The sequence below is a fragment of the Ammospiza caudacuta genome, chromosome 8 (genome assembly GCF_027887145.1).
Source record: "Ammospiza caudacuta isolate bAmmCau1 chromosome 8, bAmmCau1.pri, whole genome shotgun sequence".
In the NCBI taxonomy this organism is placed as follows: domain Eukaryota; kingdom Metazoa; phylum Chordata; class Aves; order Passeriformes; family Passerellidae; genus Ammospiza; species Ammospiza caudacuta.
The window spans coordinates 39,978,489-39,997,873 of NC_080600.1; the positions used below are offsets into that span (position 1 = coordinate 39,978,489).

The 19,385-nt window shown below is 40.2% G+C and overlaps 1 protein-coding gene across 2 annotated transcripts in view; it reads left to right on the forward strand.

Annotated features, from left to right (window-relative positions):
- KYNU (kynureninase) overlaps positions 1-19,385 on the forward strand; it is a 57,708-nt gene that overhangs the window by 20,879 nt on the left and 17,444 nt on the right. For both annotated transcript variants that reach the window (XM_058809690.1, XM_058809692.1), the window contains 6 exons: positions 1,409-1,470; positions 2,777-2,848; positions 4,367-4,441; positions 5,760-5,906; positions 12,163-12,261; positions 13,022-13,095. In XM_058809690.1, coding sequence (XP_058665673.1) covers positions 1,409-1,470; positions 2,777-2,848; positions 4,367-4,441; positions 5,760-5,906; positions 12,163-12,261; positions 13,022-13,095 — 529 coding nt within the window. The remainder of the gene's footprint in view (positions 1-1,408; positions 1,471-2,776; positions 2,849-4,366; positions 4,442-5,759; positions 5,907-12,162; positions 12,262-13,021; positions 13,096-19,385) is intronic.

The following is a 19,385-nucleotide window of genomic DNA, read 5'->3' on the forward strand; positions in this document are numbered from 1 at the left end:
AGGGAGCTTATTCATTTTTGTGTGGCTCATCCCCTGGAGTGATCATTCCCAGGCACTGACACCTGTTTTCCTAATCCTTATGTCCAAAACCTGGAGATTTCAACAAGTGGAAATGTCCTTGAACACCTCAATGAGAATGGAGCTTGGCTTTTCCTGGGCTGGCAGAAGCTGAGGCCTGCTTGGGAGGAATGTATGAATTAATTATAATTGTAGATTTCCATGTTCTTTGGCTATATTTGCCTGTATTGAGTTGAACCCATGCTTATATCTTTTTTTTTTACACTGACAAAGCAATCACATTGTGAATTTAAATTGTTTAGGATATGGTGGCAGTGTAAGGCAGGGACAGGAGAAATTCAGGGTTCAGCTTTCTTTTTCTTGTGGCTCCCTTTACCCTTTTACATCCCCAAATCAGCTTTTCCTTCCTCTTTGTTGATTCCAAAAGTGGCTGTTGCCCTCCCTGCCTGCTCACATTTCCCTTCATCCCTCCCTCTCTGCAACCTCTCTCCACATTTGGTGATTCTGTGGCTGAGTGAGGATCAGGACAAGGTGCATGAACACATCTCCCATCTGAAGAAGACTCTCCAAATATTGATTTGTCTCAAGAATGAATTTCTCCTTTCCAACAACAGACACCAAGCATACCAGAAGGAAACGGGAATTGATTTTCTCCATATCTTGGTGCTGCCCAACACACAATTCCCCTTCCTACCTAAAACCTTTCACCAGGGCTTGACAAATGCTGGAGAATTTGTTACTGAATACTTGCTAACAACAATTAGCTGTTACTAATTAGCTCTGCCTGTGATTAGCTGTAGTCCAAAGGCATCTGTTACGATCCTCATTGGAGCAATGTGAGTATGGCTTCTTGTGAAGCTTATACATTAGTAATGTTCTGTTATATCCAATAGGTCAATTTTGCTCATTCCATTTTTTAATTAGGGATGAGATTTATCTCGACATTACAGTAACCACTTACAACAGATGATTATCTCAATATGTTTTCTCACTTGTGTTACATATGAACTTCTGGCAAAAATAAGTCTTCAAGTCTTGCTTTACATACAGTGTTTGTGACCTCACTTGTCTGAGGTATTCAGGATAATAAATCCACTGGTGGTTTGCTGGGAAATGGAAAGATTTAGTTGGGTTTTTTTCGTTTTCTGTGTCTGACCTGAAAAAATAAATATTTTCCTGCCAGTGCAACGTAGAGTCAGACAAGAAATCTTTTTATTTCACTCTGATGACACCTCAAACATTTGTTTCCTTTCCAGGCTTTGGAGAGACATTGACTGAATTCATGCTTTTGCTTTCTCACTACTGTTCTCTGCTCTCTGTTCTATTTCTCTGAAATTTTAAAGAAAAACTCCAACCATTTTTCAAACGTTTTATCTTTTTAATTTTTCAGGGGCCAAAAGACAAGAAATAGCCTTAATGAATGGGCTGACTGTTAACTTGCACCTTCTGATGGTATGTCTTCATGATGAATATTTGATCTTGTGTTGACAAGTATTTTTCTCCTTTCTTTGTGTGTGTATAAGCAAAGTGTTTTCTGAGGACCTCACAGAGACAGCACTGGGTGACAGATTAAGTTTTTAAGCCTTGGGAGTTGTATCTTGAATAATGTATGTGCAAGACCCGGCCTGACTCAATACTAAGCAGGAAAGCTGGACAAAGAAATATTTTCAAAGACTCTGGAGGGGAAGTTTCAGCTGTTCTCACGTGTGTTGTATGTCAGTTGCCAGAGGAAATCTTATTATTTAAGCAACATTTACAAGTAGCTTCTCAAATTTCAATTCCACGCCAAATTTCAAAGTTAAGGAAACAGGAGCTCAACAAGCTTGCGAGCAAGACAAAGCTGTAATATCAGTCAAGGTTAAAATGCAGCTGCATACAAGAGATGACACTTAGAATTGTGTTATTTTATAAGTGCCTAAAATGTGCATTTTTGACTTGCATGGCATAGCGACCATAAATGTGTCTTATTCATGCTCAGGTGTGCCCGTGGCTGCATAGAGCCTGTCTCTGCTTCTCCAATATTTCCAAAGATTTGGTTCCAAAGATTTGGTTTGAGTGTAGATGTGAAGCTTGCTTTGTGTGGTTCTCACAACCAAGTTTATCACTTGGATCTGCTCCTCTGGACCTTTTAAAATTAATGAACATGGAGCAGGGTGGGGCTCGGTACAGGAGGCTTCTCTGCCTCAAATTAAATGTGAATTTTTGGAGTACACAGACCATGCAGAGGGTTGTGTAACACAAGGTAAATTGAGCAGGAGGGCTTGTAAGTCTTCATTTTCCTCCTGGCACAGTGGCCAGCCCAGCTTGCCAGGACCTGAGTGCTGAGATCAGGTCTTTGGTCAGCCTTGTTTTGGAGTAAGGGATGATTCCATAACTCAAGTTTAAGGGCAGAGATGTAAATCTAATTCTTTTTCACTGCCTGCTACTCTTCAGCTGCTGCTTTTGATTGCTGGATGGAGCTGGGTGAAATCCCAGCTTGCCTGGCTGCAGTCAAAGCTTTGCCATTGATTCCTGCAAGTGCAAGTTTTCACTGCTGGGTTTTGGTGGCTTTGTTATGGATATGTGAAATACAGTATTATGACACTTTCTTACTCTGATAAATGTTATATGGACAAAGAAATATTTGTAATTTCTGGGGGATTCTCTGTAGGTCTGCATGACAGTAAAGCAGTCTTTATTAAGTTATATGCTGGGAGCATCTTTCTCATCTCTGCTTAGATAAATTTCAATATTTCTTTCTTTTTTTTCCCCTTAACAGCTATCTTTCTTTAAGCCTACTCCAAGACGCTATAAAATTCTTCTAGAAGCAAGAGCCTTTCCATCTGACCATGTAAGAAATTAATATTTCACCATATTTGTATTATTAATCATATTTTTCCAAAGAATATCAGTAGTAGGATTTGAATATTTATTAGCTCATCTTGTCCAAGTAAGATTACAATAAAAAAATCTGTCAGAAACTTTTGAGCTCAGCATACTTTACAGATCGTAGCTTTATTCCTTTTGTTCAAATAAGAAGTGTTGCATGAGGAATAGAATGAATGGGTGCATTGATTTATTAGTCTTTTTAAAGACATCTAGCAAACTACTGGCCTAAATCAACTAAAGTTGTAAATGTTTTATTAATTCTTGTTGCTGTTTTACGTTATGAAACCAAATCAATACAAACTCACAACATTAACACATATATCCCCAGACAGAGATGGAAATGTTTGTTCTTAGCACTTTAGATTACTAGTTCAAACATAATTTGTCTGCTATAAAATAAGAGACAATAGCCTGTGCATCAGAGCTTCGAGCAAATTAATCTTTGGGTTTGTGGGGCACTGCTACTTTATCATCAGCACCGTAAACTCCTGGAAATTGATAACAAATTTGATCTCTGAGGTGCAATAAAAGTGACTCGAGCTACTAACAGGTTTATTTGTAATGAAGATGCTGGCACAGATGTATACACCTGAAATTGCTTTTGTTCTAAGTAATGTTCATATTAATCCCACATTTGTTCCACATGCACTTGTACATTTACACTCCATCCTCTTAAATTTCTATGGCACTTCAGTCATAATTTCTGTAACTGTCGCTGCTTCAGTTCCTGTCGTGAAATTTTAAACTCTTTTATACTGTTATTTGATGGTTGTTATTTGATCTCCAGGACCATTATTTATCAATAAAATTGGCAGATAGGGTTTTTTTAAATAGCTTGAGAGTTTAAAGCTTTTATTTCCCTCCAGCTGTGCAGCAAATAGAAGAGGTGAGAATGTCACAGGGCAGGATGTCTGCGCTGGCCAAACCTCGTTTGTGTTGGCAGCAGGGCATGCGGGTACCCAGGGCTCCTGGAGAAGGGCTGCTCAGTCCTCCTTGGCTGTTATCCCTGCAGGCTTGGCTTTTTGGCCTCTGATGAAGAGCATCCATCACACCACAGAACCATGGAATGGTTTAGGTTGGAAAGGGCTTCAAGATCGTGTTCCCATCTCCCTGCCATGGGCAGGGATGCCACCACTGGATGGGTTTCTAAGGGCTCAATCTCCACCCTCATTCTGCTGCATGGATTTATGCTGTGGGATTCAGGCTTAGACTTTGTCCTTGCAAAGGAATTAAGTTAATTCTAACGTGAATTAAATTCAGATCTTTTTTAATCCAAAGGAAATCTGTGAATTTCTCAGCAGAGTTGGATTATGCTTTCAAGCATTACTTTTAGTGAAAGGCAAGGCATCTGAACAGCTTTCTGAAGTTCTGATGTGTTTTTCCTTTTTTTCCTTGTAGTTGTTTATCATGTATTTATTTATCACGTATTTGTAGTTGTTTATTCATGAGTTAATGCTTTCTGCATGGAATTCTCTTCCAGTATGCCATGGAGTCCCAGCTCCGACTGCACGGGCTGGATGTGGAGAGAAGCATGGTCCTGCTGCAGCCACGGCAGGTTGGTGAGGAACCTGCCACTTCTGCTGGCTGCCACCAAGGGCAGAAACACCTTTCATGTGAATATTCTCAAATATTCTAGTGTAGAAGTTGCACTCTGTGCATTAAAATATGGTTAAACTTTATGAATCATAAACAGATGTCTTTCCATGCATATTTTTGACATTAGACCCCATTTTATAATTGCTGATTCAATAGTTAACTTTCCCAGAAGAACAACAAAAACAACAAAAAAGCCATTCTCTCTATTTTTCCTGTTTCTAAAAAAACTGGCAGAATCCTGAGTCACCTGCAAAATATGCTTTTGACTCATTGAGAATTCCCAGTGTCCTTTGAATGTCCTGAGGTAAGAGATTGCCACAGCACGAGCAGCACTGTGTCTGCATCAGCACGGGCTGAGGGAAAGGTCTGCTCTCAGTAATATGCAATTCAGATTAATTTGAAATGCTGCCTCGCTTCACTTCTGCAGCATTAAGAACTTTGTCACCTAACTATAAACCCAGGGTGACCTTTTGCTTCTGAAATCTGAGTCATCTTGTGAGTAAAGAGCCCACTCCTGAACGCTTGATAGATTTGCAGAGATTGTTGAGATAATAACAGTCCCTTGCAATTCAACCATCTTGCCCAAGCTTTTTTCAGTAACAAGTCTAATTTAATTCTAGTTTTCACTGCCTAATTGATCCCTAGGTGGTGGTATGTTTTACAAGATCCCTTGCTAGGAAGACAGGAGGAGGATGGGGCAGTAATTTTCCTGTAAAGAATCAAAAATGAGGTTGATTTTTTTTTTCTTGTGGTTGAAATTCTTCTATATTTAATGACCACAGGTTTGGGGATTTTTGTACTTTTGATGATGTGAGACATTGTTTTTGAAATATGAATATGGCAGGTTTATAATAGCTTCCTGTGGGATACCAAGTTTATCAGAAAAGTAAAGAGTGAAGCTGATAGACAACTTTCAAATCTTGTGGGTGTCACAAATTTTCAGATGCCACTTAAAAATCATTCAATATTCTGTCTGCACCAGGAATTTTTGACTGTAAATTAAAACTGTCAGAAATACTAAAGGGTATGAAGCATGTTAGAGCATGAAGTGAATAGACATTTTATAACAGGCACCTCCAAGATTCACTTGCTAATGATTATTTTTTTGAGGTTACTTGCTCGTAGGCTACTTCACAGCACTACCTTCATATATCATTACCAAGACAAAGGTTTGCTTTTGATCTCCTTTCATGGGAAAATATAAATTATGAAATAAGGAATGGCAATGTCATTACTGCCAGAGTTGATGTAAAATGTGTCCCTTAATTTTGTTTTAGGGGGAGGACACCTTGAGGACTGAAGATATCCTGTCTGTAATTGAGAAGGAAGGGGACTCTATTGCTGTCATTCTGTTCAGTGGGGTGCAGTACTACACAGGACAGCTGTTTGACATCCCTAGAATAACAAGGGCTGGCCAAAAAAAGGTAAGACTGCTCCAGAGGTGTCCTTTTTATACTAATTTTAGATCAGTTTTCTCTGTGAAATCAGTTGTTCTGGGTTTCTTTTTTTTGTTTGTTTTTATGCTTTTTGTTTTTTTTTTTTGGTTTTTGGTTTTTTTTGTGGAACAAAACACAGAAATTTGTAGGTCTCTGGTAAAATGTAGAGCACTCTGTGCCCAGACCTTTGGGGACTGTGTGCTGCATGAAGAAATAGTCCTGTGGGAGCAATCTTTCAGTGAGATGAATGTTAAACTATTTGGAAAAGGTAATTCATGACTATTAACTTTGACATGGCTTTTCTTGAAGGGTAGAATACCATGAGCCTCAGTGAAGGAGGAGGAGGAGGCAATCACAGCTCTCACCTGTCTTTGAAAGTTAGTTTGTGTGAGATTTCTGAGCTTTTCCTGAACTTTTTCAACATGAGACTTTTATGATTTTCCTCCTTTCCTGTAGCTGTGTTATGGCAGATTTTGGCCCCCCTGAGCAGGGGGGTGAGATCCCCAAGGAGCCAGCAGTGCTCAGACTCCACTGATGAGTTTTCTGGAGACAGGCACAATGTGGAGCACATCAACATCACAAGATGAGTGTATTTTAGTGATGACTCAGCCTTCAGAGCTTGCAGGCAGCGTGTTCTGTGGACACAGCTGTAAAACTCTTTAACCATCTCAATTGCCTTAGGAATACAGGAGAAATAATTTTTAATTAAGTCGTCTTATCAACAGGAGGTCACCAGACTTTCCATGCTGGCAGCCTTTTACTGGATGCAGCTTGTCTCATGCAAGATTAAACCACTGAAGGGTAAACTTATTTGGTATCACTGAGTTTTTGGCAAACCAGCTAACCCTTTATATTTAATGGTTTAACTCTCTGGAGATGTTCCTACCTCACAGGACACTATACATCTTGTGTAGCTGTAGGTTTGGCAGTGGAATTTTTTCTGGACGTCAGGGTGTAAGTTATGCTGATGGCAAGAGATGGAAAAGTCGCCCCTGGGAGAGCAGAGCAGGTGTGAGAGCTGGTGCAGGGCCCGTGGGATGTAAGAAGGGAATGTTCTCACAGAGCAGCACCTGGTGCTAAAACCCAGCGTTAGAAACAGCAAAAAACATAACCAGCTTCTGACAGGGTGAATAGAAATGTGGGGAGTCAGCTGCAGGGGAAGTGGGTTTGGGCAGGAGCTCCAAAAGCAACACCCACATGGTGCCTTCCTGGAGTGCCTGCCAGCACTTTGCTGACCACAAAAAAAATCCCAATTCCACCGTGCTGGAATGCTAGAAAGGGAAGACAGGTTATTAACAGGATGGTGCCACCCACTGCTCTGCTCTCCCTCTCTCCTGGTGGCAGCAGAGCTGCCAACACCTACACGTCTCCAGTGCTGCTTCCCAGAAAGCCGCTCTGTGATGTGTCTGAAAGGTGTCTGAGAAAGAGAGAGAGAAATCTTCTTTCCTTCCTTCCATAGAGATGAACAACCTGGGAAAAAACCCATTGCTTTATCACCTCTCCAAAGATGCTCTCTGGACTGTGGGCTGCAGACTTGGATATGTGGAAGAGATGCAGTTTCACTGATAGCTCTAAACTGCCCCAAAGTGGTGTTCTGGGAGAGAGTAGTCACTCACAGCTTATTACATAGAGGGAAAATGGATTTGATGTTTACAAAATCTGAGGAGATAACCAGGACTTGGTGGAGAAAGATTAAAATTTCTGCAAGGCAGTGCAAATAATAATAATAATATTAACCCAGGTGTTAATAATAATAATAATAATATTAACCCCATGGGCTTCCACAGGGATGCACACAAAACCACCACTCACTTTACCCAGAGACTGTATTATGTTCCTGAAGGGCAGAGCAATTTGTGACAGCAATTCAGCATTCCAGCAGGAACAGGTAGATGTCAAAGGCCTGTTTCCATTTGAATGCCTGTTAGAAGTGATATAATGTAGACATGAATCTCTTCTTCCACAGATTTTTCAAAAGAGAGGAAAAAAACCCCCATCAAATTGAATTTCTAGTGGTTCGAGTGTACAGGATTGAGATCCAGGTAGATTAATGAAGTAAAATATCATTAGTATACTGAAAAAGCAAAATTAATTCAACCTGAAGAACTGTTTGAGTACCCTTAAGGCTTGAAAAGCATGAGCCAGCCGTGTTTTTATTTCCCTCCTGTCAGATACACTCAGCTCAGTGTCCTTACAGATTCTGCCCACAGGTTAAGTGATGTTTATATGTTTATACAAACCCTCCATGTAAGAAACTGTTACGCCACACTTCAACGTCTGTCTATGACAAATATTTACATGAGCAGCCACAAAACCGTTGATTCATGAAGGGTTTCTGTTGGTAAGAAGCATTTCTGCTCCCTGCTGCTTATCTTGGACACAAGGCTTCTGGTTATCAAAATGCCTGAAATGTGGGGTTTCAAAAGAATTGGCTCCTCTCCTCTTTTCCCCAGCCAGAGCTAGGGTTAGGAGCTGTGGTTGGGTAAGAGGAAAACAAAAACAACTGCTGAAGCAGAGTTATTACTGTCTATGTATCTATACATGGCTTTAATTGGACTTACCACATCTCCTTCAAGAGCTTCTGGACCTGATGAATCCAGAATTGTCTTCTAGTCAACATTTTGTCACAGATAGGCTGAAAGTTCTTTTATAAGCAGATAAGACAGAAAAGTCACGTTTGTAGCAAAAATGTGAGGCTCTCCTTCCCAGGGATGAATGACCCTGCACTCCTGAACAGAAAATAGGTTGGGGAGAACTGACAAGCAAACGAGTCAGAAGGGGAAAATACAAGGTGAAAATGCTATTTGAGAAGAAGAGAGGGAAAAAAAAATCACTTGTCAGCCAGTATGTCAGAGAGAAAAGTCTTACACAGATGGTCTTAATAATTCTTTTAATGTACTGTTGAAATAAAGTCCCACAGTGTTGTGCCCTATCAGGGCTTGGCTGGAGATTTGAGCTGTGAGCTCTGGAGGCCTGGAAAATGTCCTATGATTCTTGAGGTCAATCATTTATGAATTAAGTTACTGATTTCCTTTTACATTTTTTAAGCCAATTTCCTAAGTTCTCTGCGTACATTAAGATTCCTCCCAGAGTGAAAGCTCTGCACATAGACAGCTTCATTAAGTCATTAAATATTAAATGAACTAAATTAAGCTTGAAAAATTACCTCAGGCTATTTTTCCATCTAAGGTCTCTCAGATAAATCGAAATTACTACGTATTGTGCAAGAGGCTCATCAGCAGGCTGGGGAGGATGTAACAGTTTTCCTTGTTTTGTACTTTCAAGCTTGCTCTAGAGGATGGAGGAGGCTGAGTTGTTTTATTCTTCTACAAGTGAAGAAATGGCTGACTTTTAGGAGACTCTACCTTTCTAATACAATTTTAATTTCATAAGTTATATCGTACTTTCAACTGACTCTGAACTGTTATGTAAAATATTTTAATCTCTTGAGTCCCAGTAGGAAGAGCTTTAAGATCCTTCATCTTCATTTCTTTTCCTGTCTCTCTTTCTAAACGTCCCAGCTTTGCTGGCGTGAAGCTGTCATTTCTCTCCCTCTCTCCAAATGTCATTGTCCATGCTGAGTTGTTACCTGCTGGTTATCAGCAGCTACCCAGACACTTGGCAGAAATGACTTTTAGATGTTAGAATGAAACAGAAGAGGCAGAGGAGTGCACATGTCCTCTCCTTTGCCCGGAGCAGATGGAGAGCTCTGTTTTCCCCCCAGTCTGGGGAAGCGTCGTTCCCACGCAGTCCTGGTTCGGCGTGGCTTGTGCAGGGAGAGCTGCTTCAGTTTGTTTTACTTTTTCCCTGCAATCTGTGTGGCTAAACATTTGCTGTTTGTGTGACTCAAGTGCCAGACACCTCCCTGGGAAAGCAAACCAGCACACCCCATCTTGCAGATGACGACTCGAACAAACTGGTGCGAGTGGGCGTTTCTGTGACGATGCAGGAACCCTGCCAGCACCGAACCCGAACCTCCCGTGCCTCACTCTTGTTAAACACTGCCCAGCAGGATCTGCCAACCAGTTTCAAAGGGTGAGGAGCAGCTAAAGAAGTTCAGGAGGATGGCCCATGGGTGTTATGTCAATGACCTCCCTTTTTGTTCAAGCTTCAATCTGTTCAATCTGTTGCAGCCACTGTCAGTGCCCAAGAATGTTTGTCCATGTCAAGGTCACACATGTGGATGTGGTTATGGACCCTCATTACTGTGAGGGCATCCAACTGTCCCAAGCTATCTCCTCCTACCTCCCATCTACTGTAGTTTCATTATTCAATATGATGTGTTTGAACATTTTTTTTATAGAGTATACGGCGTACTGACAGGGAAAGGACAACTGGTTTTGGCATATGATTTATAGAATTAAATTTCTTACATGCTTTTTCTTTATGAGCAAATTCCGTTTTTTTTTTTTGTTTTTCTTTGTTTCAATTTTGATAATGTACAGACAGACACATGCATTCTGCAAGATTCTCATCTGTTATTCCTGGTTTCCACTGAAACCAGTGCATCTGTCATAGAATTGCTTCCAAAAGTTTGTGTGGGATGTATGTACCTGTTAAGGTTTAAATCTGGTCAACTGAAGTTTTGAAGTTAATGCCTTAAAACCCTACGAGAATCTCCCTATTCATTGGCAATTGGCTTGAGTTTGCTGAAGCTTTTTTCTCTGATCCAAAGCCATTTTATCCCTGGATGAGAGCATTCCCATTGGAATTCAGCGTGTCCCGGCCTCTCTGCATTAGCTTCACCATTTCAGTTGATTTCTCTTAACTCAGATCTCTGTGTCCCTGTGAAATCAAGCCACCATGGCTATTTATTGTGACTCTAGTTCCAACATTTAGATCACTCAAAGTCTGTGGCAGTGAGTTTTCTTCCCATCGTTTTGGAATAATTTTTCAAGCTGATAACTTCACAAATATCTCCATTAGAATTAACATGTCACATCTTAAAATGCTGCTCTGTACAAATTGTTATCTAGTTTATACAGAAGATTAAATATACTAAAGTACTGCTTCAATAATTTAGCTAAGACTCCCTCCATGCAAGAAACAGCAGGAGATTCTTAAAAAAACCCTTTGTTTTATTATTGGACGTTGATTTTTCTGAAGCCTGTGCTTTCACTCTTATTCCTACCCTGCTGCTTGCAAGCAAGCTGTTTGTGTTTTAAAAGCAAAATGTAAAATAGCATTTAATTTGTAGTCCAGGCACAAAAAGCAGTTTTATTTCTCTGCTCTTAAATAAATAGCAAAGCTTTGAATAACTTTTTAGTTTAAAAATGCTGCCATCCAGTGGTTATTTCATGTGTAAAACTCATACTTTTAGATCTAGAAATCTCTCCTTAGATATTGGCTTTCCCCCTTTTTTCTCAGTGTCCTGTGTAAATTGTGCTTATGGCAAATACAAGATTTTTAACAGAGAAATAGCAGATTCCTTCCTTTTAAGGACAAGTATAAAATTTCTTAAAGATCAAGGCATTGCATAAGCTGCTATCTCATCCATTTGGATCCCCCAAAGAACAAGGTCCTCCTTGTTTAAATACCAGGGACACCTTGAGCATGAATATATATTGGAATGTAATTGTTCATGGGTAACTGGCATCATTATGACCATTACTGCTTTGTCTCTGCCTGGGGTTTGTTGTGCCATACAGGAAGTGTTTGTATTTATGCATTTGTTTTCAATACTTTTTTCAAATGATTCCAGTTCCCTGCACAAACAAAACCTCAGAAATCTAAACCCTATCCAAGCATCCTTGAAGACAAATCACAGAAAAATTAGTGATTTCTACGTGTATCTGTGGCATAGAAAACTTGTTTCTAGTAATCACTAAGAACAGATGGGACTTGATAGATTAATCATAGAAGGGTTTGGGTTGGAAGGGACCTTAAGGATTGGCCTTTCCCAACCCCCTGCCATGGGCAGGGACAGCTTCCACTATCCCAGGTTGCTCCAAGCCCCATCCAACCTGGCCTTGAACACTCCCAGGAATGGGCCAGCCACACTATCTCTGAGTAACTTGTTCCAGTGTCTCACCACCCTCACAGAAAAGTATTTCCTCCTATCATCTAACCTAAATCTCTCCTTTTTGAGTTTAAATCCATTCACACTTATCACTATCTGCTTCTGTAAAATTCTCTAGGTAGTCTAGATATTGAGAGCAAGTTAAGCTCTGAAGGAGCTATTTTCAAAATAATCACAGTGATGATTATCTTAATAAGTAACCCAGTAATCATCTCTTTCCTGCAGGGATGCCTTGTTGGATTCGACCTGGCTCACGCTGTTGGGAATGTGGAGCTTCATTTGCATGACTGGGGAGTAGATTTTGCCTGCTGGTGCTCCTACAAGGTAAAACAGATTCATTGCTGGAGACTGTTTTCCATAATGTCACTCATCTCATGGGTCAGCACACAGGTCAGGTGAATAAGAGCTGCACCTGAACAGCTGAACAAGACTTGGCTGAATCTCTGAATTCACCACAACAGAGATGGACACTGCCTTTATTGGGGCCTTTGTTATGAGTGATTCCAAAAAGTGGCAATGACCTACACGGTCTTGTGGATGTGAAGTGGATACTCGTGGTGGTTAAACATCTGCCCTGTGGACATGGGATCAGGGCTCTTCTCTTATTTCTTACACCAAGAAGGTCTCACAGCTATAATATTTTATGAAGTGGTCCCCAGACAATAGAATATTCTTGTCTAAACTTTAATAATTTCACATCACAGAGCAATGTATCTTTAGTTCCTCTGACTCCTAGTGAGATTAAGACTCGTCAGACACAGTCAGATGAATTGTTTGATGACTTTGCTATATATATTATATATATATAGCAAATACATATGGAACTGTTTCAGATGTACTTCAATTTTCTGGCCTCTTAGACTTCAAATACCATATGTAAGCCAAGAGACATACTTTTAAAACTAATCTGAAAAATATATCTGCTTTTACCTCCATCAGCACTTTATGACAAATGCTAAGATCTCCATCTAGAAACCACTCGATATGTTAAAATTGGTTTGTTTTATAGATCAGGGTGAGGGAAGGAAAGTGATACTTTACAGATAATGAGCACGACATGTACGTGTTGATTTATTCTTTGCAGTATTTAAATTCTGGAGCAGGAGGCCTTGCTGGTGCCTACATTCATGAAAAGCATTCCAAGAGCATTAAACCAGCGTAAGTATTTTTCCTAATAATAGATTTCCAAATAAAAGGTTCTGTAAAGTTTAAATGGGAAACAACCTTTCCTTTCAGAATTGAGATCTGAAAGTGAAATTGTGTTGATTTGTAGCCATAGAATATGGGCATGTGAATCTATACATATATTTATAAAAACAGAAGAAAATTTTAATTTCAATACAAACTCATTGGGCTAATATTTGTTACTGATTTATTGCTTCAATGTAAAGAGTAGTAAAAGTTTAGACGATTTGGTTGTCTGATTTTGTTACTTCAGATGAGTTGCTTTACACTAAGTTTAGTAAATTTTGAAATTGCTAATGCACATGCTCACATCTAAAATCCATTTCCTCCTTTGAATCTGCTATCAGTTCTTAACTAAATAGAACCATAAAAGAGAGTGTTGGTAATATTAAAATAAAGCATCCTAAATCATGTCTATGAGGCTGCTTAATATAAAGAGAATATTTAACATCTGCCTTTAAAAATTGATTTTAAATAACCATTGAAGTCTTTGGTTGGTGAACAAAATCAAAGACAGTTTCAACACTGTGCCTAATAGCTCTTTAGTAGTGGCATGTTTTCATTAAAATTATATCCACTGGTAAAGCTAGGAAGTATTACATGGAGATCTGTTCTGAAAGACTGTATAATCCATGGAAAGCTGAGCTATCAGCTGAGGTTAGCTGCATTAACAAAAATACCTGTTATTTAAGGCATTTTATGGTTATATTCTGTATATTAAGAACAGTGGGATAAATACTTTTAATGCACTGACAAATGTAAATATTTCTGGCTGTAATGCTTGGAGAAATTGCTGGCACTTCCTTTCATTTTAGCTTGAAGAACACAAACTAAATCAGGTTCCAGAGACAAATAATATTATAATAAGCAGCTTTGCTGCACTGTGTGCTGGTTTCAGACTGTCTAGACTCTCAGAGACAACAAAATAACGCTGATAAGTTCTTTTCAGTCACCCATAACAGAAAACTCATTAGGATGACATATGACCTGTTGTGAGCTGATTCCGACCTTATACGTGAGCACGGGCAAAACTTATTGGAGATCTGGATATTTCTTCTGGAAAGGTTTTTTCCTGCTCCCCTGTTGTGAGGTGCAGGCATTGCTCCCATGGCCACACGTGGTTGTGTGCTTCCCACAGATCCTGGTTGTGGGGAACTGGGAAGATGCTGAACAGTGGAAAAAATGTGAAAAATTACAGAATAGCTATAGGTGGAATGAATTAAATATCAAGGACCTTCAGTCTTTTTTCCTCCTTAATGACACTTTGGAACTTTTCTGAGGGTACCAGCTTGGTATTTTAGGTAAGAGTTTAGATTAGTTTTCCCTGAACCAACTCCTTCATACATAGTCATTAATTTGTGCACTGAATCTGGATTCTGAATATCTTAAATGAAATTGCCTATATGGAATAGGCTTTTCCAGCCTGGGGACAAATTACAGATATAATTCCAAACTTCCTGCATCGACCCTCTGCATTATTTAATCATAGTTATTTCATATTTCCCGAGATTTGATAATCACTCATCAAATTGTTTGTAGTTCCTATGCCCCCATTGCATTACTTTTCTTTCTTTCCTGCAGCAACCAGCCATTTCTGGTCTCCAAACAAGGCACTGAGACAAAGGAGAATTTGTCTATGTCAAAGTATTCAATTGTATAGCTGATTTAAATGCAGAGCAATTTGCTGTATGTTGTACAATCAAACAGAGTGGAATTTAACTGCTCGGGAAGTTGCAGGCTGTGCGCTGTAGCTGCAGAGATTCTGGCTGTCATCTGAGCCAAGGATGACACCCAGTGGCCACACCACTTCAGTCAAGAGCAGAGGCACCAACCACTTGTTTCTTTGCACCTCAGCCCACACACGAGCAGGGAATTAAATTCCAATCCAGCTGACACCCTTTTGTCGTGTAATACTGTCTGAAATACTGCTCTAACTCATGGCTGGTTTTAGAAGAGTCACTTTTTACTCACCTATATAAATTTTTTCTAATTCATCTCATCCTTCATATTCCCTGCAAGTTATCGACTAGGTAGTTATTTTAATATGGAAATAATCTATTGTGTGTTAATGGGAAAATGTGTGTCCTGACTGTAATTCAGGGAGGCAGAACATTTGTCTTTTACTGTCTGAGGCTGGGGCAAAAAGGACTTACTGAAAATAAAACAGCTCGGTACAAAATTTCACTTTTAAACTCCCCAAACCCACTGCACATCTCCAAAGGAATGAATTTATTTTAGTTTAACTTCTCCTATTTTTGTGAGTATGCTTTGTCTTATGCCCAGTTTAGGAAACTGGGTTTGCTCCTCTCCAGCTGCTCCCTCCAACAACAAAACATTTATTTGCAGCTTTCTTTTAAAATGCAACTTGGGATAGAATTGTTAAAGTATTTCAAGCATTTAATAGCCTTACCATCACTTCACTTCTGCCACACCAGAGCTGTTTTCTGCTTTGGGGCTGCCTCACTGCAAACCTCCACAACCCAGACCTGGAGTAAATCAATAATACCTTGGCATGTCCCAGCAGACAGAAGGCAAACCAGTCCCACTCTTCTTCATGGAAGTGCAAGCTTCCCACCAGAGTTATAAAGTTGGGAATTCAGTATCTGGGGAAAGGGTTTATGTCTGAGGGCAGGGCTTGATCTTTAGATCAGGTGGAAGCTGAGGGTGATAGAGTCTCCCATGTCCTGCTGTGGTTTTGTGTCACTGCAAACACCACCCTGCAGTCCTGCAAACTCCTTGGTTTAGCTTGGGATGGTTCTCTAATTCACTGCAGGGGCCATGGGTCTAAAAGTGACTTGTTGTAACCAGCCCAATTAACATCTCCACCCAAGCATGTGGGTAGTGCTTTGCTAGTCCCCATCTTTGTCCTTAGAGCAGCAAAACTGCATCAATCTGATATATATGGGTCTGATCTATCCCCATTCTCCCATGATCTCACCTCCTTTGAAGTCTCAATACTCAAATAGCTTTTTTAATACCTGCTCTATATATCACAATGCAATATATTCCTGGCTAATTGTGTGAGAGTGATTTCTTTATGGGAAGGTTTCAAATAAAAAGAAAAAAGGACCAGGAGAGAGCAGAGCTATGAAATACTACTGAAACCATCAGGCTGAGCCTGTGCCACCAGGTTGCCATGTAAATGTTGCAGAGGGGAAGTTTCCAACACACAGAGAGCACTGAAATGACCTACTGATACTGAAATTTTGCTTGTCTAGCTGTTTGAGCTCCAGAGAAATTTTAGTTTTTTAAATTTTTCAATCAATTTTAGTTTTGAAATTTTTGAGATCCAGAAAAATTTTAGTTTTTGAAATTTATATATATATATAAGAATATATATAAATATATATTCTTATATAATAATATATATTCTTATATTCTTATATAGAGTATAAACATTTTTATATTCTCAGTTTACAAAAATGATAACTTGAATTCCCAAGCAATTTAGATGCAATGAAATGTGAATGTTTGTGAGCAACTGGGGTAGAAGATGCTTGAGTCAGGTGTTTCCAGCAGGGTATTTGCAGCTGTAGATGGGCAACAGGCTCAGCTCTGCTGCCAGAGGGTGAAAGGGACAGGAAGAGTCAAATTTGCAGAGCCTTGAGACACTAAACTAAGTAAAAGTAAGGCACAATTTAAACAGATGAAAGAGAAATAAATGTATGTAAAGCAGTCAGGAAAATAATAGATAAAATTAGAGGATTAAATAAATGAAAACTGTACAGTGTTTAAAATGAAGGGATTTATCAAGACTTTAGCCCACACTAGCAGCAGGTGGTGTTTAAAAGTGAAAAGTTTCTGTGATGTGGAGAAATGCTGCATGTGCAGGAAGCAGTTGATGTCCAAAGATTGTCCAAAAAAAAAAAAAAAGTTTAAAAGAGCAAGAAGCAAAAAGGTAACGATTTCATATTACCTTTGAGGAACAAAAGGCACCTTCAGGCAATTTCTTCACAGGCTCTTTTTCTTATACTACTTCCCCTTTTGGTATTTTGATGCCAATGAAAATGCCAGAGCACAAATAGCTTCCTGCTGCTTCTTTATAGAGACCTGCACAGCTTTTTTTGGTATGTGAACTCTAACCCTGGTGTCAGATAAATAGAAATATGCTACTCCAGCTCCTTATACTTTCCCCTTCCCATTTTTCCCAGGTGCTCTGGATCCCCATCCTGCTCCAGTGCAAAGCTTCTCTCTCCAGTAACTGTTATGCAAGAGGTTGCTCTACACCTTCTTAGGACTGGTAGCTCCCACTGAGTTTTCCTTTGCTCATTTTCTTGATTTATGAGGACATATCACATTAGTCTTCTTTTTTGAATTAGAGTCACATAATCCCCAAAATAAAGAGCTGAATCTTCTGCAAGACTGCTGAAAATAATGTAACTCTGGAGGAACGTGAGTTGGAAGCAAAGGACAGTCATAAAAGGATTTGGAAGGTTGTTTTACTGTACTGGAAAGAACTAATGCTGATCTTTAGAATGCTTCTAGGAATCATGGGATTATAGAATGATTTTGGTTGGGAAGGACCTTAAAGCTCATCTCATTCCACCCCCTGCCATGGCAGGGACACCTTCCACTGTCCCAGGGTGCTCCGAGCCCTGTCCAAACTGGCCTTGGACATTTCCACATCTTCTCTGGGCACCCTGAGTCAGGGCCTTTCCATCCTCACAGGAAGGAATTTCTACACTCAGACTGTCTTCTACTCAGGATTTACTCAAATAAAAGGCCAAGATGGTCCATTTCTCACTTGCCTATTTAATTTTTCTCCTCAGAACTACTGGAAGCTTTATCAGAACAGAGCACCTTGTCCTGGTCAAGGTGCACAGGAGGAGAAGCAGCACAGAGACTCGTAGGGAAGCTGTGCTGAGTGCAGCCAGGTGGGCAAGTCAGTGGTGACAGATGGCAGTGAACATGCTGCTGTTTCCAGAAGGGTTCTCCCTGCTCCTGCTGGACTCAGACTGTGGGTTAATGCAAATAAACCACTCCTGCAGCGAGCACGTGTCCCCTGAGTGCATGAAGTATCCTGTGCTAAGGTAGAAATGAACTGTTGCTTTGCCAAGGAGATGAGAGCAATTTAGCTCCTTGAGCTAATTTAGAAACCAAAAGTTAAAACCTCCCTTGGGAAGAGACTGTTTAGGAATAAAGCTATCGGCTAATTAGGCTTAATTGCATTGTCTTGGGACAAGTGATTTATTAGGCCAATCTACACCCATGATGGGCCTGCAGGGGTGTGTTCTCGGATTCACCAACTGCATGGCAAATATCCAAGAGCATTTTTTAACTTTGGAGTGAGTCTCTGGGAGAAAAAATGAGAGGTTAATGTGCACTCACATCATCTATTCCCATTCTTTTTCTTCGGCTCCTTTTATGCGGCTCCCGCGATTGTCTCCTTGTTCTCTGTCAAGCATTTTCTCTCTCTCTTCCTTCAAATCCTTCCCTTGTAATTAAGCTGTATCTTCAAGCAATCTCACCTCTTTTCTCATTATAAATGTTCTTGTTCTTTCCTTCCTGAAGGTCTTCCTCTTTGTTTCGTCACCTTTGCCCTGGTTGGATTTTAAGGTGATTGTAATGGTGTCGTGTGTGAACTTCACATCACCTGTGGGGTGAGTGAGGAAGAAATGTGCTGCTCTCATTCCCTGAGTGCACTCCCATGCATTTTTCCTCCTGGATCACACTGAAGGGACATCACTTCATGTGCTGTGCCATGGTCCTGTCCCCCTCCCAGCCTCGGGAATGAGAAGGAGGTGGCTCTGTTCCTTCCACATTTGCTTTCCCATCTGCAGTGCCTGGAGCTTTCTCGCCGATGGTGTAAGACACAACTGCTCAAACACATGAAAGGAACCAACCGGCTTAGCCTGATGGAAAGGTGAATGTAGCCTGGGGGCGACTCTTGCATCCTGTTAACTAGCAAGGAAGGGATCCTGGGGCTCTCCTTGGAGTCTGCATGGTTGCTGTGATTTTCCCTTGCATTTCAAAGGCCGTGTGTTGTTATCTGCCTGCTCTGTGTGCCTCAGTTCTCCACTTCCAGGCAGGCAGGTTTGAAAGCACTCTGCTGTGTCTTGATTTTTCCCAATAAGACAAAGCAGCAAGCTTCCTTCCTGCTGAATTAATTTATAGAAATGCAACATTGGTACTGGTGCTACACATTTCTAAGAAAATGGAAAGAAAACCTTCTTTTCTGCTTTTTTAGCAAGTCACAGAAAGAGGAGTTATTTATTTTCTTATCCATTCATCTGTGTGTTTCTGTAGCCACCTCACAGAATCCT